This window comes from Lynx canadensis, chromosome B4 (genome assembly GCF_007474595.2).
Source record: "Lynx canadensis isolate LIC74 chromosome B4, mLynCan4.pri.v2, whole genome shotgun sequence".
Taxonomy (NCBI): domain Eukaryota; kingdom Metazoa; phylum Chordata; class Mammalia; order Carnivora; family Felidae; genus Lynx; species Lynx canadensis.
Window position 1 is genome coordinate 54004623 of NC_044309.1, and position 25503 is coordinate 54030125.

The 25503-nt window shown below is 41.3% G+C and overlaps 1 protein-coding gene across 4 annotated transcripts in view; it reads right to left on the minus strand.

The window, feature by feature from the left end:
* Nucleotides 1–2242: 2242 nt before the first annotated feature.
* LOC116738193 (cationic amino acid transporter 3-like) overlaps nt 2243–25503 on the minus strand; it is a 47508-nt gene continuing 24247 nt past the window's right edge. For 2 of the 4 annotated variants that reach the window (XM_032593930.1, XM_032593928.1), the window contains 2 exons: nt 11342–11421; nt 2243–4518 (listed from right to left, as the gene is read on the minus strand). In XM_032593930.1, coding sequence (XP_032449821.1) covers nt 2564–4333 — 1770 coding nt within the window. In that variant the 5' untranslated portion in view covers nt 4334–4518; nt 11342–11421 and the 3' untranslated portion in view covers nt 2243–2563. Of the gene's footprint in view, nt 4519–11341; nt 11422–14041; nt 14168–25503 lie in introns of all 4 variants that reach the window. The other 2 variants (XM_032593927.1, XM_032593929.1) reach the window with 2 other exon arrangements.

A 25503-nucleotide genomic window follows, 5' to 3' on the forward strand; every position in this document is an offset into this window, starting at 1 on the left:
TTTTTTTTTTTTTTTAATCCAGAACGAATCAGCCCACTGGACACATGTATTCTACATTGCTCACAGAAGAAAAGCAGGTTTTCTCCTGTGGTGGGAGGCAGAAGGTACTCAGCACTGCTTATGATGAGGACTAAGTCTGCCTAATTTAGTGATGCAGGACTAGCAAGCCAATCAGGTTTCATATCCAAAGCTGACAGTTTATTCACCTATGTCTTGGGTATCAGTTGGTTCCAGACATAGGAGAGACAAATGCAGGGTTTTTTGTTTTTTTGTTTTTTGTTCTTTTGTTTTTTTATTGAGCAGAATGCAGGTACTGAGTGGCTTGCTCAAGGTCACATTGCTAGTTAGTGGTAGAAACAAGACCAGAACCCAGGATACTTGGCTCTCAGCTGTGCACTTTCTGACCAGGTGGACCAAAGCAGACAACTGTAGAGAAACTGCAAAGTTCAAGAATGCAGAAATAGCCAAGTAGAGGAAGAAACCCCAGGGCTTTTCAGCATGGGTAGTGGGCTTAAAGCCAGAGTGCTTTGTGCTCAGAGGAAAGCCCTGGCTCCAATCCACCTGTGTGTGTTCTGTTGCACGCCCACTCCCCTCCAGCCCACTGTCAAGGGTCAAGCTACACAGCCTGCTCAGTGGAGTCTGAATGAACACTGCTTCATTCTCCTAGTGCCATTCTCTTTGCCTACAATCTCTCCCTAGTACCCATGTGTGGCAAAATCCTATCTATCTTTGGAGAGGGATAACCCAAATATCATTCGTTTACAAAGATGTCTCTAATTTCACCAATCAACTCTCATTACTGTGCCAGCCACAAATGATCACCCTCCACTCTGAATTCCCAAGACACTTTATTTGTGTATTACTTATGATAGCTTTATACTTTGTGTTACAGGTATACTTTACCCTTTGTATTAGAATATAAGCTCTTGGAGTGGCTGGATTTAGGGTAAGTGTCTGACTTCAGCTCAGGTCATGATCTCACGGCTTATGAGTTTGAGTCCCGTGTCAGACTCTCTGCTGTCAGCATAGACCCTGCTTCGGATCCTCTGTCCCCCTGCTTCTTCCCCTTCCCTACTTGTTCTCTCTCTCTATCTCAAAATAAATAAATAAACTTAAAAAAAAAGAATATAAACTCCTTAAAGGCAGGGGCCATATTTCATCTTTATTTTTGTATTTTTTCTAGTTTCCTTTATGTTATTAATTGAAGTATAATTAACATATAGTGTCATTATATTATTCTCAGGTGTACAATATAAGGATTCAGCAATTCCATAAATTTCTGAGTAATCATAAAGATAAGTGTACTCTTTTTTTAAATGTTTATTTAATTTTTGAGAGAGAGAGGCAGAGCATGAACGGGGGTAGGGGCAAAGACAGAGGGAGACACAGAATCTGAATTAGGCTCCAGGTTCTGTCAGTACAGAGCCCAATGCAGGGCTCAAACCCATGAACTGTGAGAATGTGAACTGAGCTGCAGTGGGGTACTTAACTGACTGAGCTACCCAAGCGCCCCAAGATATTTTTTATTACTTAAATTCCACATATGAGTGAAATCATATAGTATTTATCTTTCTCTGCTGGATTTGTTTCACTTAGCATTACACCGTCTAGGTCCATCCATGTTTTTGTAAATGGCAACATTTCATTTTTTCAATGGCTGAGTATTTTCTACCATATATATATTAATGGACAATTGGGTTATTTTCATATCCTGGCTATTGTATGTAATGTTATAATAAACATAAAGGTATATATATCTTTTCTTATTCATGTAAAGAAGAAGCTTTTGCACAGCAAAGAAAACCATACACAAAACAAAATGGCTACTTACTGAGTAGGAGTGGATATTTGCAAATGATATATCCAGTAGGGTTAATATCCAAAATATATAAAGAACTTATACAACTCAACATCAAAAAATCCATTTATAAAATGTACAAAGACCAACAGACACACGAAAAGATACTCATCATCACTAATCACGAGGGAAACACAAATTAAAACTGCAATGAGATATCACTTGCTTTGTCATATTGGCTAAAAGAAAAAAGATAAGAAATAATAAGTGTTGGTGAGAATGTGGAGAAAAAAAAACTATCATACAATGTTGGTGGGAATATAAATTGGTGCAGTTTCTAGGGAAAGTAGTGTGCAGGTTCCTAAAAAAAATAAAAAATAGAATTACTATATAGTCCAGTAATATCACTACTGAATATTTACTCAAAGAAAACAAAAACACTTTTCTAGTTTATTTTAATAATATATTTTTTTAAAGCCAGTAAGGCCAGTGAGCTGCTACAGACACAACTGTAAAGTAGACAAGTAAAAAGAGAGAGAGACAGAGACAGAGAGAGAGAGAGCAAAGACACATCCTTCACTCCACAATAAGTACAGAACTCTATTAGTATTCCCTCACCAACATCCCATGGGAGTCCGAGCTTTCCATGCACTCAAGAGTACTCTCCAAAATCGTTCAGGGACAAGACTGCATTTAGGTGTGATGATGTAACACTCAATATGTATTGGCACTGCTGAGTTCAAGGTCTATAGTTTTGGTGCTAACTTAAGTGGGGTTAGCGACTCGGCTGTGCTGGATCCCATAGCTGAAGTAGATAGCAAACCCAATCAGCATGGAGACACCAAATCGGGCCCAGGTGGCAGCTGTCATCTGCATCATAAGGCAAACATTCACAAAGACGCTCAGTAGTGGGAGGAGAGGCAGAGCAGGGACCTTAAAGGGAAGGTGACTGGAGCTCTGTGGCTGTCTCCAGATGACCCCAGTGATCCCAATGATGAGCACCAGGAGCACCACAACCACTGAAATCCACAGTGGGTCTCCAGAAAGCAGAACTGGCCACTGGGCCAGCACCAGGCAAAGAAGAGTGAGCAGCAGAACAAGCAGTGAGGAGCAAACATAGACAACCCGGCCAGAGAGTGGAGTGGGGGAGGAGCTGCCTGTGAAAAGTAGTTCCTGTAGAGTCAGCTGCTCTGCTGCAGGTCCATTCTCCTCCTGCACCACAGATTCATTTCTCCCATTCTTCACCTCAGGCTGATACCTGAGGATGAGGATACAAATAGCTACCAGGGAGTGAGTAAACAGGATCCCAATGGACATGAAGTCCACAAGATGAATGAGTTCAAAGAAGAATGCAATGACTGCTGCCATAATGCCCAAGACCACAGTGGCCACAATGGGGATATGTCTGCTGGTGTGGGTCCTGGAAAGGACATGGAACAGGAGGCCATCCTTTGCCATCACAGAGATCACCCAACGTGCAGAGAACATATCATTCAAGATTGTAGTGAAAAGAGTACAGAGAGCTCCAATAGCCACAACATAGCAGGCAGGGGCCCAGCCAATATATAGAAATGCCTCAGGCAAAGGGCTCCCAGGTTGGAGCTGGTAGTAAGGCACCATAAGTGTAAGTGCTGAAGTGACACAAAAATACATCAAAAAGCAGATGAACAGTGAAATCACAATGCCCATGAAGATGGAACGCTGGGGATTCTGGGCTTCCTCAGCTCTGGTAACAATATTGTCAAAACCTATAAATGCATAGAAACAGGTAGCTGCTCCACGGAGAATTCCCTCAAAGCCAAAAGGCACAAATCCTCCAGAGCCCAGAGGGCCCAAGCTTGAGGTGTCATTGAGTCCAGCCTTTACGTAGTCCTCTTCTGTGAGCTTCCAGTTGTGCAGGTCCCCTTTAATGAAGCCAGAGATGATGACAAAGACAAGAATCAAAAGGCTCACCAATGTGATCATTTTGGTAAACAGTACTGACTCCCTAGCCCTCAGAGCCAGCACTCCGGTGAGCAACAACACCAGACCCATAGCAAAGAAGTCTGGATATTCTGCAAGTACTTGTTGAACATGCAAGATACTCTCATGCAGGGTCTGAGAGATCTGGTTCCCAATCAGGTAGTCAAAAGCTCTTGTCCATGCCTGAGCTACACTGGCTGCGCCAGCAACATAGGAGAGGATGAAGTTCCAGCCAGTGATGAAAGCCCAGAGTTCACCTATAGTGACATAGCTGTAGAGATATGCAGAGCCAGAATGGGGAACCCGGACAGCAAACTCTGCGTAGCACAGCCCAGCCAATGCACAAGATAGGCCAGCCACCAAAAAGCAGATCACAGTGGCTGGTCCTGCTTGATTGCTGGCCACTTCGCCAGCCAGGAAATACACACCTGCACCCAGAGTGTAGTCTATACCCAGGGCCACTAAATCCAAAGTGCTTAGCCATCTGAGAGGGGTAGGTTCAGTTTTCTTTTCCTCCAGCGTACATCTGCGTACCAGCATTTGACCAAATCTGCGAAGTGCCCGACACAGCATTCTGGCTGGAACTGAAGAGGATTGTAGGATCAGAGAGCTGTAGCAAGTCCAGGGGGTACAGAGTCTGGTATCATCTTCAGTGAGGCTGAGTTAAGCTTATGGTTTGGGGCTGCTGAGTTTAGCTTCTCAGGCTTCAAACCTGCTACGCTGTATTTCTTCTGGTATGTGCTGTCCCTCCACAATGCCTAAGTAAACAATAACTATTTACTGAACCCATTTCCAACCAACCAACCAAAGATCAAAAGTCCCATAGCACCTGTTGCAACACAGATATTGCAGAGAGCGACACCAAAGGACATCATATACAAATCAACCCTGTTTCTCTCCCCCCACCACAAAAGAAGTGCCAAATACTTCCCAACGTTCTTTTATACACCACATGACGCCAGCCCCTTTGGGTTCATCTAACTCATGCAGCTTCATGTACTGATTAAGCTATAAGAGGGGCACCTGGGTGGCTTAATGAGTTAAGCATCTGACTTCTGATTTTGGCTTAGGTCATTATCTCACAGTTGTGAGATCGAGCCCTGCATCAGGCTCCATGCTGGACATGGAGTTGGCTTAAGATTCTCTCTCTCTCTCTCCCTCTGCCTCATTCACTCATGCTCTCTAAACAAACAAACAAACAAAGCTGTAAGACACAACAGAACATGAATTTATTGTGCATAATTACATGTGGGATGTTTGCACGGTACTTGAGCATGAGTTATGACACATTAATTCACAAACTAGAGGGCCTCAATTAAAGACCCATTTTTTTTTTTAATTTTTTTTTCAACGTTTATTTATTTTTGGGACAGAGAGAGACAGAGCATGAACGGGGGAGGGGCAGAGAGAGAGGGAGACACAGAATGGGAAACAGGCTCCAGGCTCTGAGCCATCAGCCCAGAGCCCGACGCGGGGCTCGAACTCACGGACCGTGAGATCGTGACCTGGCTGAAGTCGGACGCTTAACCGACTGCGCCACCCAGGCGCCCCAAAGACCCATTTTTAAATATCACCTGAGTTTAAAATACAAATATGGTCCCCAGTCTTAAAACCCTTAGCCCCAACATAAGCTACCCAAGGTCAGATGGCACTTTGCCCCCTTTTCTCCTCATTCTGCATCATCCATTTAGTTGTACTGATGGCAAAGAATGTACAGTCCAACCCTTCACTTTACCCATCTAGGCCCACAGGGGGCGCTGTGAGAAGAGAGGAAGAGGGAGAAAGAGGCATGGCCTCCATAACTACCTGCAAGAATCAGAGGACAAGTCTGCCTGGTGAGGAAACACTGGAGATATAGGTGCAGCAGCCAATCAAGGGTCCATTACTAAGTAGGGAGAAGAGCCAGAAAGGTGGTTTTATGAATGCTGACATTAATTAAGCCTCACCCAAAGCAACAAGGCAAAATTTACTACAACTTTTATAAGTTGTAGTAAAGTTTTAAGTAAAGTTTTATAAGTTTTATAAACCATGGTCTACAAGACTATGATGGGTAGGGAGAAAAGAAGTAAGTCACCTAGCTCAGTAGCTCACAACCAAACAATTCCTCTGTCTCCTCCCTCTCTGGGTTTCAGGAAAGTGAGTTCACTTCTGCAGACATTCTCCTCATTGTCCGCACTGCTCTATAACCACTTTGCCTCATCTGTGATGCCAGCTTCCAGCAGCTTGGAGACTCTGCCTGCTCTAGGAGCTTGTATTAAAACACTCACTTAAAACTCCCTATTAAGTTTTCACAAGGGGTTTTTAACTCACTCAAACCGTTGTCTGAATATGCCAAATATCTGGTTCCTCTTTTCCTTTTCTTTGTTGCTGCTATTCAAATGGCCCCTCCTCAAGCAGAACAAGGCTTCAGGTGAACAATTCACAGCAATGCCCCAGGAATGAGTAGTGCAGAACAGAAAAAAAACAAAGCCATGCAGCCCCCTCTCTCTTCCCTAATCAGGCTTTGGTTTTGAGAGAATTTTGGCAAATGTCAGAGGTTTCTAAAGATGGAAAGATCAAATCAAAATGGAAAAGTCTCTTCTACAGATTATCAAAAGGAACCCTTGACTTATGGGTCTGACCTTCTGTCTACAAATCCATCTAAACTCCTTCTGTGCTGCCCAACAGCCCCAACGTTATGATTTACCAACAAGCTCACAAGATAGATAAGGAGGATCAATTGTTCACTCATGGAACTTTCTACAGTATAAATGTGATTGACGTATCTCACACCTACCCCCAGGCTTCAACCCTTCAGTGATTCCCACTGCCCTTCCTTCATAATCCTTCCTTCCTTCATCAGCTGACTTGTGCTGATCCCTCCAGCCTCGTCCCTTGCCAAGTTCCTGCACAATTTCCCAGTTGCGAAATTCCACACTCACCCTGTTCCCTGCCTGTAATGCCCTCTTGTCCCCTTCACATAGCTTAACCCCCACTTCTCTTTCAGTTCCCAGCTCAGATGTTGCTTCCCCAGGAAGCTTCCCCAGACCCTTATGCTGCCCTTCCTGTGTGTTCTCATAATGCTAGGGTTACTCCGTGTGCCATTTTTCCTAATATGTCAAAATTCCAGCTCAGCTGCCTAACTCCATTAGACTGTGAGTTAGGTACTCAATACATATCTTGTTGAACATGTACAAACTGAGAAGAGAAACCTGAAAGAACACAAAATCTATAATTGCTATCTACTTGACTTTGAGATACATACTTTGTAGCCAAGCAACCTTTATAAACCTGGCTCAGGTAAAAAATTTAAATGGTATTACCTTCCTTATAGAAGGCAAGCAAAATCAAAAGTGTGAAGGGAAAACCACCTGTGATAAAACCTTGACTGTATATCATTTATGGCAAGTATAAGCCACACATAGGTCATTTGCCTTTGATGACACTTGTTTAAAAATATCAGGCTACCTTGGGTTACAGGCAATGAACAACTCATGCCCAGGTAGAGAATCCCTACTTTTCTGAAGGCATTATGCTCAGGTGCTATAATCTAGGTGGGATGTCCTAAGGCAGAGGTTCTGACTTCGGGAGACAGAGGGAGGCATAATGAAGACACCTGGGGACATTTTCAAATGTCATAACCTCTCGCCCTGGAGATTCTTGTCCACTTCCCATGACTGCTCTCAACCACCCAGCTGAGAAGAACTGGTCCTCAATTTGAAAGCGAAGAGATTCTAAAAGCTTTCTTCACAAAAAGGCAGCACAGTTTAGTAGTTAGGAGTAAGTCTCTGAATGTAAACTGCTCAGGTGCAAATCACAACTCAACCTCATACCAGGTGACTCTGGACAAATTAGTTCACCTCCAGGGGCTTTAGTTTCCACATCAGTCAAATGGGAATAAAAGCAAATACTGCATAGGATAATTGTGAGGAGTAAATAAAATTATGAGTATAAAATACTTAGTTCAGTGCCTAGCAAACACTATGTACTTAATATAATCTACCAAATATTTAATATGAAAATCTGCTATAAAGTCTTCAAGCTTTGAAAATAAATTAGTCTTTGCATATGTCTATCTTCAAAATCATCCACTAAAACTCAAGCCTGTTAGCTAGCCATTGTGAGATAATGAATATGGTTTTATTCCATATATTTTTGCCTTGAAACTCTAAGGACACTAATTAGATACCCTCATACATGCTGTTGCTAATCACTTGGGGGTCCTAGGCTTACTGCGTTAGAGAAGGCATTGAAAAATGTAAGGCTTTAATATAATAATAATAATAATAATAATAATAATAATAATAATAATAATCTGTAATCATAGATGTCTCATCTTATTTCTGGAAGAGACAATGCTGGGTACTAGAGAGGGAAGAGCAATGAATATTATGTTAGAGATTTTGGATATGAGCCCTGGATCTTCTGCTTGACTATAGAAACAGGGTAATTTGCTTAATCTCTCTAAGCCTCAGTTTCCTCATCCATGAGGAAACTTACTTTTATTGGATCAACCTGAGAATTTGATGAGAGGATACAAACTATCATGCACCATTGGTGGGAGTGTCACTGGGGCCACCACCCTGAAGCACAATCTTATTGGAGTTAAGAATGCACACACCCTTCCACCATACAATCCCTCTCTGAGGTAAACACTCCAAGGAACTCTCTCCTGAGTCCATAAGGAGGCTCATATGAGCATGTTCATCACAGGACTATTAGTGGCAGCAAGTAGTTGGAGCTACGCCAGCATCTGTTACTAGAGGGATATATAAATAAAATGTGTGGTATGTGCACAATGAGATGCTGCACAGAAGTCAGAAATAATAAAGTAGATTTACATTTAAAAACATGGGTACCTCTCAGAAACAATGACAGGTAGGAAAAGTAAAAGCAGGATGAGGTGTAAAGCACAATGCCATTTATGCACTTTTATAAAACAGACAAAAATGCTGTATAATTGTCAAGGATACACACATATCTGTTAAAAATATCACATCATTCCTCTTCTCAAAACCTTCCATTGGTTTCCCTTTTATTCAGAGTAAAAGCCAATGTCTGCATTTACAAATGGCCTACAAAGTCCTACAGTATTGGTCACTGACCCAGCTACCTCTCAGCCTCTGTTTCTCTCTTCCCATTCATTTTTCTCTAGCCACTGGTCTCCTAACCTTCTGGCCTCCTAACATACCAGGCGAGACCCTACCTCAGGGCTTTTTTACTTGATGTCCCCTATAACTGCAGCACTTATAGCCCACATATCCACATGGCTGCTCACTTCACTGCATTTAGTGAAATAGGACATGTGTAGCATGACCTTCTTAATCACCCCATATAAAACTGCAATCTCCTCCTAATCACAGATAACATACCTTATCCCCCTGCTTTTTTTTCTATAACACATATCACTGCCCAAAGTACTAAATGTCTTACTTATTTGTTCATGATTTGTCTCACTTCAAAAGAATGTAAGCTCCATGAAAACATGACTTTAAAAAAAAAAAATTTTTGCTCCTGGCTCTATTCCTCGCATCTGCAACTGTTGTTGAGTGGATGAATGTTTCTAAATATACATGTAGAGCATATACTGGAAGATCATTTGTTAAATACAGGACAGTAATTCCCCCCCACACACACACACCCACTGTGAGGAGAGAAAATGAGAATAGAGATCAGGATGAAAGGGGAAAATAAAATGCTTTGTAAAGGTGCCTGACAGGAAGCAATGGTGCTAAAAGCCCATGACTGAAGGAGGGTTGTTTCCACTCTGTGCACTTCAGGTTCGACAAAGGAATTGCATGAGATGACACTGTGAGCAGGCTCTCAATAGAATTAAATTCAAGGGGAACCAGAATCCTGTAATCATCAGGACATGGGGAACACAGAGAAAGAATGCCTGCTAGAAAGAGGGTAGAGAACAAGGGAAGACGGGACACCCCTCTTACCAGTTCCCTCTGAACCCATTTCCCTTTTCCCAATTCTTCTTTCTCCATCAGCTCCTTCAACTGTCTCTTGGAGGCTCCTTTCTGGGCACTAAGGATGCTTGTACCATGTTTCTCCCTCTGGGGAGCCACCTACCTCCTAACAAAGACACAAGAGTGGTTCCTCTCATTTGTTGAATCATACACCCCTTAAGGTTGGTCACCTCAAAAAAATGTCCTACACTCTTCTGAAGTCCATCCATGGACTTTAAGGAGGAATGCCAGAAGAGGACCATCTGAATGGCAGGGTTGGAGAGGGGCAATGTTTTTGATAATTTCTGTTTCCTTCAGCTGTGTTGTGCAGGGTTGTCCTTGTGCTCTTCCCACTTTTACTAAATATGAGCAAAAGTGGACTACAGACAAACTATGAAGATATCAGAGAAATAATCTAAAGAACAAAACATCTGGGAATAAATAATCATATTTTATGACACCAACAAGCAGAAAAAAAAATAAGCAAGCAAGCTTACAGAAGAGAAAGCAAACCCATTATTGGGAATCCTGAGAGAGACTATCACAAATCCAGTTTATAACAACACAGAGAATCACTGTTTTCAAAACCAATGTTCAGAAATGCCCTCTCTCTGTGCAGTAATCTGTGGTTATTCTAATGGTTTTTATTCAGTCCAGACTCTGACTCAGCTGTCAGAGCCCCATCCTAATTCTCTCCCAACCCTCAGGTCCATCACCTCCTTCCTAACTCAGTTTCTCACATCCTGCCTTACCCTTCCTGGGTTGAGCCTTTGGCCTGACTAAGTGCCTGTCCTGCCAGGGATGTCCTCCTCACTCCTTTCTGTCCAGTCTTGATGCTCTAGCTTTTCTCAAACCTATTCTACAACCTCCCCCATCTCAACATCTAGGTGGCCTTTTCTAAGCCATCATGATTGAGCCCCATCTCCAACCTTCCTCCTTTTCCCACCAACACTTACAGGGCATCCTGCTGCTCATGTGAAACATTTCCCCTTTCTATCTGCTGGTGTCCTGGGTGTGTCACTTAAATTCCCAAAAACTTTGGGAGGGAAGGGCCAGGATCCATATACCTCCTTCTGAATTCCACACTCCCCTTCTAACTCTCACTACCCAGGATAAGGATCTTCTCATAATTGTAGCAAGGAAACTTAAGAGGCATTTGGGACAGAGAAAATGCATATAGAGATGTATTGAATGACTAATATATCTTGAGATTCCTAGAAGGTTTGTTTGTTTGTTTGCTTGGAAAGATAGAATGGGCCAAACAAAGGTGTAAGTTGTAAATAAACTAGAACAGGCACCATCATCTATTTCAAGTGCATTCCCTGAGGACATTTCCTAATGTGGGCTCTGTGTCTGTGAATCTTACTTTAATTAAGAAACAATCCCTCCCTAAGAAGGTGCTTACACAGGGGATGTGCTTAAAGAAATACATAGCAGGGGGCAGGGGACATGAATTCAGCTTGTATGAATTCCAAAATACCCCTGGCTCTCTCTTTCTACTTCTTCTCTGTGTTTATCTCAGTTTCTGAGCTCCTTAAAAACTCCAAAACAAAATATCCATCACAAATGGCCAAAAAGAACACCTGCTAAATCCAACAATATATACCCAGTAAATTGCAGGCTGTCTTACTTTCCCAGCCAGCCTCACCTGCTCTCCTTTGTCCTGGAGGGTCGTTGTGTTCATTCCTCTGTCTGTAAGAAGGGTACTGCCTTCACTCTAGACCTTTCCTTTTCAAAAAAAATTTTAAAGTCAGTAAGTCCCACTGTTTCCCATGCTTGTGCATTAACACTTTTGCCAATTTGTGGCTTCTCCTGAATAGCCTCAAAGATAGTTTGGATATCAGTTGCTTTGCTAGAAGTTTGATAAAGACTTTAGAGGAAGGCTACAGAGGATGTTAAATAATTATTTTCAAGTACTCAAAGTTTCAGAGAAGTGGACTTTAAATGCAACATTCCTCTCCAGAGATTATATCAAACCCTTTGTATCCAAGCACAGCTCCTTCCTGATCTCAAAGTATGTAAATTCTCTTGTCCTACTTAGAATTTCCAGACAACAAAAACTCTGGAACCAATCAAACCAGTGGCTCCCAAATAAACAAGTATACAGCTTTTTGTATAGCTTAGCTTCCCCAGAGGTTCTGAACTTCTAACTCAGCAACCCTACAACTCTGATAGGGGGCAGTCATGAACAAGAGTAGGGGTTTGAGTTCAGGGTGAGAACTTTAAATAATAATGTAGTGCCTGTGCACACCAACACTTCTAAACTGGAAACAGTCCAGAATACATAAGAAAAGTAAACAGAGAAAAGCCACCATGAACACTGGGGCCATGTCTCTTACCCAATGGTAAAAGGGATTAGTTAACAAAATCAGATAAAAAAAATGGAAGCAAAGCAAAGGCTAGGATGTGTTCAGAGTAGGTGGTGATTTTAAAATGGATGGTCCAAGACAGCCTCACCTTCACACTTTTGTGTAACCATCACCACCATCCATCTCCAAAACTTGTTAATATTCCTCACCTGAAACTCTGTACCCACTAAACAGTAACTCCCTGTAGCTCCTGTACTTTCTGTCTCTGTAAGTTTTCTGTCTTCATGAATTTGACTACTCTGGATACCTCATGTAAGTAGAATCATACAATTTGCACTTTTGTGACCAGCTTATTTCACTTAACATTACATCTTCAAGGTTCATCCATTTTATAGCATATGTCAGAATGTCCCTCCTCTTCCAGGCTGCATAATATTCCATTGTCTGTATATCCCACATCTTGTTTATCCATCCATCCACTGATGGTCATGTGGATGTTTCACCTTTAGCTGTTGTGAATAATGGTGTTACGAATACGGGTATACAGATGTCTTTTTGAGTTCCTCCTTTAAATTCTGTGAGATATATACCCAGAAGTGTATATGTAGTTTTTTTGTAACCCACAATACTTTTTTCCACAGTGGCTACACGATTTTACATTCCCACTAACAATGCACAAGCATCCCAATTTCTACATATGCTTCCCAACTCTTGTTATCCTCTGTTTTTTTTATATCAATCATCCTAATGGGTGTGAAGTGGTACTTGGCTATTTTTGAGGATAATAAGGAGGTCTGTGGGGCCAGGACAGAGTGAGTGAGGGGGAAGCAGTAAGGGATGAGGTCAGAGAAAAAGCAGGAAGCCAGATCCTTCTGTAGGGTCTGAGAGTCACTGTGAGAACTTTGGCTGTTACTCTGGGTGAGATGGAAACCCTAGAAAAAATTATAGTTTCACAAGTTTTCTACAGATTGGTGTTTTTGAACTAAGTATTGGATACTCTAATAAGGAAAGCCCTCCTCCAGAGTTTGAAAACAAGTCATGGAGATAAGTTTTGCAGAGCTCTCAATAGATGCCTGGTGCCTCTGATAACACAATGAGGCCTGAACAAGCTGTGTTCTTGCCTCTGCCTCCCTCTCTAGATGCCAAAGCAGAGATGCCATACAGCCATCCATGGGGGAGGACAATGGCAGATTGCCTTCCCTGAAGACTTTCACTTTATGGATTATCTCTAGGCAGGACTCCACCACTGAAAACTAAGTCACTTTAGTACCTTTCACTATTTTAGACTATTCCCACTATAATTCAGGATAATGAAGAATTGACATGGAGATAAAGGGTGCTTTCTTGGAACTGATGATATTAATGATTACAAAGACAAGGGTAGGTAGAGTCTCAGAAGGGGGATAAGAACCATATACATCAGGCACTCTGAAGCCTTGCAGAATTAAATAGGTGAATTCAATCCCAAGGCCCATATGCCTCAGAAAGGACTGTCAGAAATTTCTGAGAAGCTCAGAGCTGGAGAAAGGACCCCAAGGGAAGCCTGAAAACACATTTCTGAGAAGTAAAGAGTACTTCTCATAATCTCACTTCCCCTGGGTGACAGAGATAAAATCTCTACATCCATATGAGTATTTCAAGGAGTTCTACAGTTTCCCAACAACAAATAATCTGGAGAGAATCACTGCCCAACCACTTTTTATAAATGCTATAAGATACAGACTTCTGTGTGTGAGTAGGGATGGGGATGGATGGTGGAGAAGGAGAGAATTGTGGGGTTGTCCTTCTGGGAAAGGAAAAGAGACAGAAATCAATTTACATAATTCTATATTTTCAAATGGGAGTTAGAGGAGGAAAGTATAATAAAATCTTGAAATCCAAATGACTAATTTCTTTCAGCAAGGAAACATACCATGTACTTCTAGCTTCTGTGTCCTGTGTTTCTTTCCATCTAAGAACCATCTTATTCATTGTCCACTCTCAAAATATTATGATTATCACCCACCCCTGGGGTAAAGAGACTTTACAGCTTGCCTCACCTCATAGTCCCATCTCATTTCCTTTCTCTGTGGATCTTGACAGAGGTCCTGGGTTACCTTTAAGCCTTCAAACATGTACAGTAAAAATGGGACTGTATGGGATATAGGAGAAGGATGTTCTTTCTCCTTTCAAGTAGAAAAATAATAGACCTTAATGGAAGTGTACATCTTACATCATTCATTCATTCATTCATTCACTCACACATTCATTCATTCAAAAATATTAAGCACCTTTTAAAGGCCAGTCCTAGGGAATCGGGACTGGAACACAATAGGGAGGAAACACAAATAGGGAGGAACACAATAGGGAGGAACACAATAGGGAGGAAAAAGATGTGTTCCCTGCCTGCATGGCACTCATTATCATTAAGAATATTTGTATATAATATTCTTTCCCAAAATGTGTAACCTGAACCTAATGATAAAATGATCAGTCTACAAAAGAACTTTCCTCAGTAAGTTGACTTTCTATAAAACAACTGACCCATGCTGTTCAAAACTGTTAATATTAGGAATGACAGTCTGAGGAACTGTTGCAGATTAATGGAGAATAAAGAGACATGACAATGAAACGTAATGCAGAACCCTGAACTGCATCTGCATCAGGGAGAAATATTTTACTATAAAAAAATCAGACAATTAGTATACTTAGAATATGGACCATATTTTATACACACAAGCACACAAACACAAACACACACATTGGAGGGAGCAAGTAGTGGGAAAATATTAAAACACTTGGTCAATCCTGGTGAAAAATAAATGGGTATTAATTATTCTATTCTTGCAATTTTCATATTTGTAGTTTTCATATTTTTTCAAACCAAAAAGATAGGAGGAAAATAAGAATATCCCAGCAGTAAAGGCTATGGATTCTCCTCCCCTAAATACTCTTTATAAACAAACTTGCCATCATTTTGGTTGGATCATTCCACCCAGAATGATCTAGCCCCAAATCAGAAACTTTAGATCAAAGGAGTGGATGGAAAATAGAACTCTCTTGACTTTGCTTTATAACCAAAATTGTCAGCCAGCCAAAAAACCTTAAAAGTAACCACAACCATGGCTCATGTTAGTACAGTTATAAAAATTCCATATTCTTATCATTTTGTGGGATTAACACAAACTAATAAACCAGGGCCCTAGACTTCAATTCTAGAGATATTTGGGAACATGGGAAGAAACTGGAAGAAGAGAAAAATGGTATCTGGCAAGTATTAGTACCAGGTATATGTGCAAGATTTAGGGATGCGTTAAGAGGGGGGTGAAAGTGAACCAGAATTTTTTGAGCTGCAGGTAAGGCACATATGTTATTTCATTTATCCCCCATAACAGCCCAATGACATAAGCATAATTATTCCACTTTATAGACAGAGAGTTTAGATAACTGTCCCAAGCTCATATAGCCAGTAAAAAGGAGAGCTAGAAATTGAATTTGGTTCTTTATTGCTTCAAAGACCATGTTCTTTCTCCTGAGCACCCTACCTTCACAAAAGGCAAGACTCTAGGGAATTGCTATAAAAGGAGTATTTGAGCCATGTTCTTTTATTTGCTCCAAGGTCATCCTCTGCTAATATCTTTCTTTTCCTCACAAATAGATATTGATGAGCCAGAACTGGAAGTAGTGGGACCATCAAAACTAAAATCTCCAAATAAACATTGTCCTGATAAAATCCAAACTTAATTTAATCTAGGGCCAAAATGTCTTCGGATTGTCCTTTTGGATGCCAAGAAAGATTGCAAAGAATTGCTATACCTACCCCAGTAGTTCCCAGATATGATTTAATAGCTAATTGTAATTCCTGCCCACAACGTTAGCCCATCTCCTTTTGCTTGGCTTTTAGTGGAATTATAGGATAATGGATCTCAATAGGAAATATAAGTCATCCTCATAGGAATACTTTCATCATATTATTCTTTCACCATTCTATTCTAAATCTTTTCTGGTCACTGCCTCATTCTTACGAAGGAAAAGAACAATCTTCAGTACAGTTAGGGAGTGCTAAAGAAGAAAATGAAACCTTTACTCTTATTGTGTAAAGGAAGATGGGGGTGGGGAGCAGACATTTTCTAAAATGGGACCCAAATGGTAAGGAGATGGTTGTAATATTTCTGACAGCTAAATACCTACAGATTTGGCCTTCCCAAACTTCAGCCATCACTGAGGCTTCCAGTTGCTGCTGGCCCACACCATTAGGAAACATCTGTCAAAAAGGACAGCTCCAACTGGGACAAAGGAGGGTAGGAAGGCAGATGGTGCCAGTTTAATGAGGATGGTTTAACAAAACATCTTTTTAAAAGTTTATTTATTTTGAGAGAGAGAGAAAGAGAGCGAGAGAGAATGCCAAGCAGGCTCTGCACTGTCAGTGAAGATCACAACGTGAGGTTTGAACTCAGGAACCGTGAGATCATGACCTAAGCTGAAACCAAAAGTCACACGCTTAACCAACTGAGCCACCCAGGTGGCCCTAACAAAACATCTTTTCAAGCCTCCTAATTCATTTGGCCATTTGCTCCCCAGACTTGGCTGCCAATCACAAGCAGAATGGGAATGTTTTCCAGAGAACAGCCATCTTGTTTCTATTCTTAATTCAGAAGAACAAGTACCAGAAAAATTTCAGCTTTCATGCCACTCCAAAGTATGATTAACCCTATTCCAGATCTAAAATAGGAGGGTGATTCTAGTGAAAAGGACTTCAGTTATGTCTGATTGATCATTCTTGTTTGGTTGTCATTGACAACTAGAGACCTAACCTACTAGAACATATAAAAATTGGCATCAGTGTTCCCCATTGTGACCCATGTCTGTGGCCAGCTCTGAGCTCACAGCACCTAGAACATTGTTAGTATTTATTAATCATCCATGGAAATAAGCACAAAGAAGAATGGACATCAGGCATCAACACAGATATCTTTGTGTATTTTATGATTTTGTCATTATTGTTTTAAACTTATTAATGAATATGGACTTGAAATAAGGAATAATCAGTATTCTGAACATGCTATTGGCATAGGAAGATCAACAGAGAAGATAAAGGATTGCCTTCCTATTTCAGTTTCAAAGGGAAACACCAAATATGTCCAGAAATAAAGGGTTGACAAAGAAGACTCAAAGGATCCTGACTTTATTAGAGAAATTCCATAAAAAGTTTAGAACAAATCTAAGAAATTCCAACTGAAATCATTGGTTTCAGATTTTGGGGGATAGCCAAACTCGCCTTCAATTCAATTCAGATGATATGAAGTTCCTTAGACTTTTAGCACCTTGTCCACAACAGACCTCTATCTAGTATGTTCCTACACTTTGCAAATACAGCATATCCAGGGTCAGCTTCCTGCCACACTCTCTGGTCCACCCTCCTGTCCATAAAATTGGTAATTCTAAACAGAGATCCTATCAGCTCTCACTCAGATTCACTAAGCAGCTATCAGAGAGTACTGCCCTTAAAGCAGGATAAAGACCTAAATTACATCCTTCCTGATCACTACACTGCATTAGATACCTGAAGTATGAGTATTCTCTACCCTCCTTCTGGAAAATGACACTTTTCTCAAGTCTTAAAAAGACACTTGTGCGCGTGCGCACGTGCACATGCATGCACACACACACACTCTCTCTCTCTCTCTCTCTCTCTCTCTCTCTCTCTCTCTCTCCCAACAGACTTGCAATTTTCTGTTCTCTATTAAGTTGAAACTTTTAACATGATATTTATAAGTCTTTCTTTCCACTGTTGTTCTATCACTTACTCCTACTATTAAACTTTTCTGTGGCTCTTTTCATGAACAGGACAAACCTTTGCCAACACTTGCACATGTTGCTGGCATTGACATTAGCCCTCATATAATCTGTCCCTCTCTGCCTAGAACACGTTCTTTTCAAACCCTGTCCAGCATGACTTTCCTTCTGGAAGCTTCTCTGGTCACACCTGTAGATAGATATCTGGTCTTTCCAGTATTCTTTCCTTCCCTCCTACTCTCCCCTCATTAATGTCCAGTGGCATAACTCACAGGCCTAGAACTTTGCACAAGAACACTCAGGTAGAGAAGAGGGCAGAAGTAATAAGTGGGGGTGGGAGTGTTGTAAGGAGCAGAACTTCTGCTTGATAATGCTTTTAGCTTGCATTTCCTTCCCCAGCTAAAACCTGAGGTACAAAGAGTTACTTGGCTACAGCCAAGGAAGTACCCCACACTCTGTAGCCCACTTTGGTGATATCAGAGATCTGACACAAGAACTGAGGTCTAGGTCTCTTTCATCACAACAAAGTAAAGTATAAACTAAGAAACCCACTCATCTGGGATAAAGTACAATATCTGTGAGATATATGATTTCCTCCAGTGTCATCTCCCTGAACATGTCACAACTGAACAGACAATCCAGAGTTTTATTACTTCCACTGTTTTACTTTATTTGTAAAATAAGTCACCTAAAGCTTTGTCATTAGGCAACATGACATGATACTCAAACTGCAGTGGCTTCATTTAAAGGTAGCCTGAAGAAGGGAGGAGGGATACCATAGTCAAAGGATTAAATGGTGTCTAGAATAGGACTTCTCTTGTTTCAGAAAGATAAGGAAGTATCCCTGAAATGCCCTTATAATATAAGCTTCCAGAAAAAATAATTTTCTGTATTTATCATAATTTTCCTGTACTATCTGTAAATAACTACACAGAATGGTTCTGTGTACTTTGGGTTGGGTCTAACATGAGCTATTGGAAGATCCCTCAAGTAAAAACCACAAAAAGTTTCTAAGTGTGAAAGACTGGATTCAAATCTATTAAAGATAAGATAAGATTTCAACTACATGTAAAAGAAAATAAAGGCAAATTCCAAATTATAAAGTTCAGGCACCACAGTGATTCTTTGTGCAAAAGAACTCAAGCAAAATCAACATTTTTACCTCCCATAAATAATATACATCACCACCATTACCCCCAAATCATCACACAGTCAGTTACACACAGTGCACAATAGTGGCAAATACAAAATAGTCCTCTCTGGGAACATACAACTAAGGTCATTTCATCAATACTTACCCACCTGCCAAAATAAGTAAAAAAAAATACATAAAGTATAAATGAGGAAGGGTATTCCTAAATCAGAAATGAATAGTCAAGGCAAAGGCATGTCAACATCCCAGATATCTTCATAGTTGATGGAAAATAAGAGTAGTAGTAAGAGTAGTAAGGACCTAATTTTCCAGGTTGGTAAAACTAGTGAGTATCTTTCTGTATACTCCATGGGTCAACCTGAGAAAGTTGCATGGATGATGCAGCTTGAATGGATATCCCCACCTTGGCATTGTGTATAACTGTTTCCCAGCAAAACATGGTTCAAGCTACATCTTCAACTTGGGACATTACCCAATAAATACAGCGTATCTATGCCTTTCTTCCATGCCCCCCACCAAAAACACAAAACAAGCTCCACCCACACCTTGAATCAGTAAATTCAGTTTACCCAACTAGACAGATCCAGTTAAATATAATATATTATAAAAATATAATAATTATTATTATTCTCAACCATGGTCTGTAAAGGAAAGGAAAAGAGAGAAACATCATTGCAGTAATAATAAATATGTAAATTCTCCCCTAGGGAAGGAGAAGTAAAAGTCAGATAGCTACCCTGAAAAGTTGGAAAGAAAGCTGGACTAACCAAATTCAGCTTATAGTAAAGAAAATAAATATCCAAACTTGTATCCTAGGGGTCTTTTGAGAACAACCTCACCAAATAGACCACTTACCAGGCATCCTCCCACCCATGATCTTACTTTGTACTATATTCTGTTTGCATGTTACTTGGAAGAAGGCTTTGTCTCCCCTTCTAAAATAAAATCACTCTAGGGTAGGACCTGTTTCATGTCTCTCAATGAGACTAGAAACCCTAATTCTATAAGTAAATATTACTAACCAAGACTTGAAGACATGGCAGCCCCCAAACTGTCTGCTCCTTAGACCAAGAGGAAACACAGCCACCTTCTCAAGCTCTCCTACCTACATGACCACCCCGAGCCCTACACCTCTCAAATTCATTCCCAGTCTGGCAGAGGCTGAATTCCAAGTCAGTAAAAACCCATCCTGATGTAAACTTCATGCTTCACACCAACTGTGTGTAGACCAAATCCATCCACTGAAATGTTGACCAAAATCTATGTAAATGTGGACCAAAACATTTTTGCTTCCTTCTCACAATATCTATAGAGTTCTTGCTATACTCACACTCTACACTAGTATCATTACACCATTATTTGGGTAAACAATCAGGTAGCTAGCTTTTCTTTAGAGGCTGTATAGACTCCATATTATCTAGTATCATTCTGGTATGGTTGTGAACAAGGTGGTTTTTCCTAGTCCCTCTGGGATAATTTCAGAGAAGACAGGGAAATACAAAACTTGTCACTCATGACTTGACACATTTACATCTTTATTTTAAGTCAGAATCCAGTTTGGAAATTCTTAACATTTCTATCATCACATCAAAACATGATGATCAACCCGACAAGTCAGAAAAGCATAAGCTTCTGCATCTAGAGACCTTCAGAAACTAGATGGGCTACCAGAAAGAATAAAAATGACATTTCTCAAACACGAATCAGAAAAGGCTGGGAAAAACCAGGAAAGATGTGCAATTAAGGGATTAGAAAGTGACGTGATACATTGATGTCAACAGTGAAAATCAATTTCCTCCCTATTTCCCCCTATGATTCTCAACTCCCTTTTCTTAACCCTGAATCCTGTCAACAATGAACACCTAATTAAAATCCTCAGGAGAAAGCAGGAGAAGGAAATCCTGTCCACCTTGTTTTCCAAACTATAATATATGATGGCCTTTGTCTACAATGAACACTGATCCATGCTCATTTTTTTCCCAAGAAAAAATTGTTTGCCCCCTCAAGTCCTTCCTTTCCTTGTAAGCACATATTCTAGAAATCCATCCAGTGCCCCATCCATCACTATACCGCGTCTCCACATTTAGAATTGCAGCTAGGGGCTGTCGGAGCTCATGACTCTTTCTGCCATGGACCTCCTCGCAATATACACCTTCAGTAATATACTACACATAAAGTATCTTAGGAAAGGCTGACTATGTCCCTGGTTATCTTCCTTCATATATTTAACTGTGTCCTTCTGTCCTCCCATGAAATTACTTGGCTGTCTCTTTCTTGTGTCCTCTCTCACCAGAGTGTGCTTGGTTCCTGTCATAGCCCTAGGTAGCTGTTCTATACCACTACCATCTGCCTTGGAAAGTTAATTGTTGTGTTTGTTTTGCTGTAGGAAAGAGAACAGATCATCTGAGTCATATTAAAGTTGTATTATGCCACAATTTCCTGAGTTCTTATCCAATTATAGATCAATATGACTTTTCCACCAAGATCCATCTGCCTCACCCAGCTCAGGCAACATAATCTACACAAAGAGCATTGGGCACCAATTCTTAAGGAATATTCTCTATCCCTCTTCACTAGTTCTTTTTAATCCCCACTTTGCTTTGTGATTTCTGTGCTAATAAAAGAAAAAAGGGACAAGGATAAACCAAAAGATATAATCCAAAAATCATATTTATCAATTTGAAATATACTTGGTTAAAGATACTGGCCTTTCCACATGATTTTGCTTAAACTAAGGTTAAAATGAATCTGCCTTTGGAAGCATATAACACATATTAATTGATAATGGAGAATCATTCCCAAGAAACTCTAGAGGGCAAGAGAAAGACAACCTTGAAATCAACATTTGGCACATATAAGCAATAAAATAGGTGTCATGCATGGAGAAGCATTGTCTGGGCTCCTGGTGTTGAAGTACTGCCCACAGTGTACATGGTCTTGGGAGCAGAGAAGGGTGGAGAAGAGTTTAAGACTCTAAGGCCTTAAAGAGTTGCAAATATGTACTTCAATAAGAACAAATGGCCTGTTGGAGACCCAGGAAGCCAGACCTATTTCAGGCTTCTCCACCAAGGCTTTATAAATTAATAAATTCATGTACATAAAATTGATAGATTCTAAGAGAAAGAACAGAGCCATCAAGTTTCAAGGTTTAGTTAGCACTGGCTCATTTACAATATACTTGGGAACTCAGACAAGTCTTCACACAGTGTTTTAAAGACCAGTAGGCAGCCACACCCCAGGGGATCTTGGTAATCTTTCCTCCTACAGCCTGACCTGGCTTATAATCAATCCTACCACAACTTTTTAAAATTAGATAAGAAAGGCACAGAGATACCTTCACAGCTGTAAAAAATAAATAACTTGCTCCTTTAGCATGAGGGAAGAATATCTTCAACTCCTCTCTGGTGATGGTGGACCACCTTATAAAACTGGATCTGATATTCTGCAAAGTCCACACCAATATCCTCCCTAAGAAGATATGATATAGAGACTTTCAGAATCTCAAGTGAGAAAGTGTGTCAAAACATGAAGGAGGCAGCAGAGCCAGATGAAAGAATCTTCATTCAAAGAACATGTCTAAGCATACTATGTGCTGGACCCTGTGGGAAAGACAAAGATGAATAAAGCAAGCTCTGTACCATAACAGGAAGGAAAGGCCAGGAAGGAGGGCAGGACAAAGAGGTGGGAAGTACTAAGTAGGAGAAGTGTCAAAGAATAACCTCTCCTAACTCATATTTTCCTCAGGATAGCTGAGTGTAGGCCTCCAAATCACTCTGACCCCAGCAAACCTACTTGCTTTTCCCAAATTTGCAGGGCTTCTGGTCTATTTATACCCCCCAAAGCAAAGTCAGCCATGAAATATGCAACCCCCATAGCAGAACTCCAAGCCCAGCCTTTTTTCCTCTCTGGCTCTGTGTTAGTTTCCTTGTCAACTCTATAAAAATGAGAAATCACTTACCCATGAGCTTTTTATTTCTCAAAGGAGAAAGACCTGAGAAGAAAGTGCAAGCCAAACCCAGGGACAGGGGAAGGCTTGGCTAAGCAGAGTCAGCACTTGAAGTGGAGCGTGGCAGGAGCCCTCTAGAGATAGGGCCCTTGGGGAGGCCGGGCATTTGGGGAGGCGGGGCACACCAGCAGGTTGAGAAATAGTGAAGGAGTTGGATTAGACAGAATTCAGAAGGAAAGCAGGAGGTGGGGAATGGAAGACTAGTGGGGCCATATCTGGGTGAGTTGGTGGAGTGAGGGCTTAACTGGGACTTTGTTGGAGACTTTGTGGCAGCAAGATATGAATTTACAAGTAAATAAATTCCCCAGAGTCCTGGGTATTGAGGTTGTACTGGTTGTCAGGAGGAGAATGTGGGGAGCTAAGTGGAGTCCAGCCTGTGGTAATTTGGAGGCCAGTCCCTGATCCAGCTAAAGAGCCTCCTCAGCAGCCCTTTAAACAATGACAGAAGCAACCCCCAACGGCCCACTGAAAAATCTCCTACTAGGTTCCTCTACCACCACCATCCACCCCTGCTCCCTCACCTATGTTTCCCATCACTCCAGGAATAAAACTAAAAGGGAACTGGCTTAAGCTTTACCAACAGGGATTTCCAGAGACACTCACTCAACGTTCTTAGCACATTGTAACTGAATAACGTATTCAGCTTGTGCTAGAGGAAATAAAGGAAAACACAGTCCTTGCCTAGAGAATTTTCTGCTTTGGGATCCTCTTCCATACCACCTGTCTTTCTGCTGAGCCTAGTCCCCTTTCAGGTGCTGCTGGGTGAGGGGTGCACCCATAAAACTGACAGGATGAAGTTGCTGCCATTGCTGCCCCTGGCTCCCTCCCTGTGTCACCTGGGGATCCCAGAGACCCCTACATGGATATGAAAATTGCCTCCCCTACTATGTCCTCCACAATGCTGCAATCAAAAGACCCTAAAGATCAGCCCTAAATGTTTCAAAGTGAATGCAGCCTGGCACAACTAGTGCAAAGGAAAGTGGGGGCCAAGGAGAAAGAGAAACAGAGGCAGGCAGGCAAGCCAGGCTGACAAGGTCTGGAGAAAGTGCTGGGAACAGAAAGGTTAGGGATCACATGGAGAAGAGGGAGGAGAGGGTAAGGACCGGGACTATGTCTGCATTGAGAGCTAAATAAGCACCATGCAAAATATAAGCAAATAACGTATTAGTGACGGTCAATTAATTTGAGTCAACAATGTAGCCACCTCTGAGCATCACCATCAATGCCTTCAAGCAGCTTTTTGCTAAAGGACCCTCCAAAATATGCATATGCAGCCTACAAAAGGGGAAACTGAGGCAGAGTTTAGAAACCTTCAGGCCAGTATACATGCTTGAATCTAGGTTTCAAGGGAACAGCAATGAAGCAAACAAACATGTGTGTGAAGACCTGAGACTTAGCATGGCAATCTGGACCGTGCCTTCTTCCCCAGGCTTTTCTGGGACTCTGCAAAGACTAGCTCCCCAGCTCCTCTCAGGGTCAGGGGAGACCCTAAGAACATTAACACAAGCAATCTAAAGGGAATTGTTCTCTCTGCCTCCGTCCCTGCCAGCCACATTTGAAGGTCTCAGAGGTAAGATGTTTGGTTATATCCAGAACCCAAGGAGTCTCTTTAGGAGCAGGAGGGAGGGTGAGTGAAGAGGGAAACGTCCAGAAAAGTCTTGCAGAGAAGACAAGAGAGCAACACCCACCAGGTCTATCCCACTCTCATGGACACTTAGAAGTTTAATAAATTTCAGTGTGTCCAGGATTTACATGTAATTAAAACCAGGAACTGGGTAATTACACTTCTTCTCCAAGTTTACCCTCTTTCTCCCCCACAGACACACATCTTTTATGAAAGAGTGAACCAGATCCTGAGCTTCAGAAACTGCCTCCACTAAAGAGATGGGTTTAATTTCAGCAAAATAAATTCATCAGACACTCTGGAAGGGATTTCCTTAGAGCTACAGTAGGTAAATGCTAAAAACAGAGAAACACACACACACACACACACACACACACACACACACACACACAACCCAAACAGGAAAAGGTAAGTCTTCTCTTTGCTGTTATTTCTTTGCCTGTTGGATTGAAATCCAGATGATGTGCCTCACATAAGAGAATAAAAGATACTCTAAATATTAGGAGGTTAATTCCCCTCTAACCCTCAACTCCAGGAAGGAGATGATTATTTCCTTCCTCAGCCATGGCACTCTCAAAAAGGATTACACAGCCTGTAGGTAAGAGATCCACATCAGAAGCCTAGTTTGCTGTCCTATCCCCCAAGGCCTCCCTCTCCTGTTTGATCTCAAATTTTCAGCACCTCTTAGTGTCCATTCTTTAGACTCCCCCTGTGAAACCACCTCAGGGGGAAGGAAACCATCCCAAAGGAGGAGAAGACAAGGCCCTGTTCTCTGGCATGTGAGAATAGAGACACAGCCTGGCTGTCCACCTCTGCTTGCCTCTATTCCCCTTCTTGCTGGTTCCCCAATAGAACTGTTTATTCCAGGCAAGCAAAGCTCTCTCTTGCCTGGCTTAAGTTTTGTTCATTTTGCTTCAGAAACAACAGAGAAATGTTCTCTTCC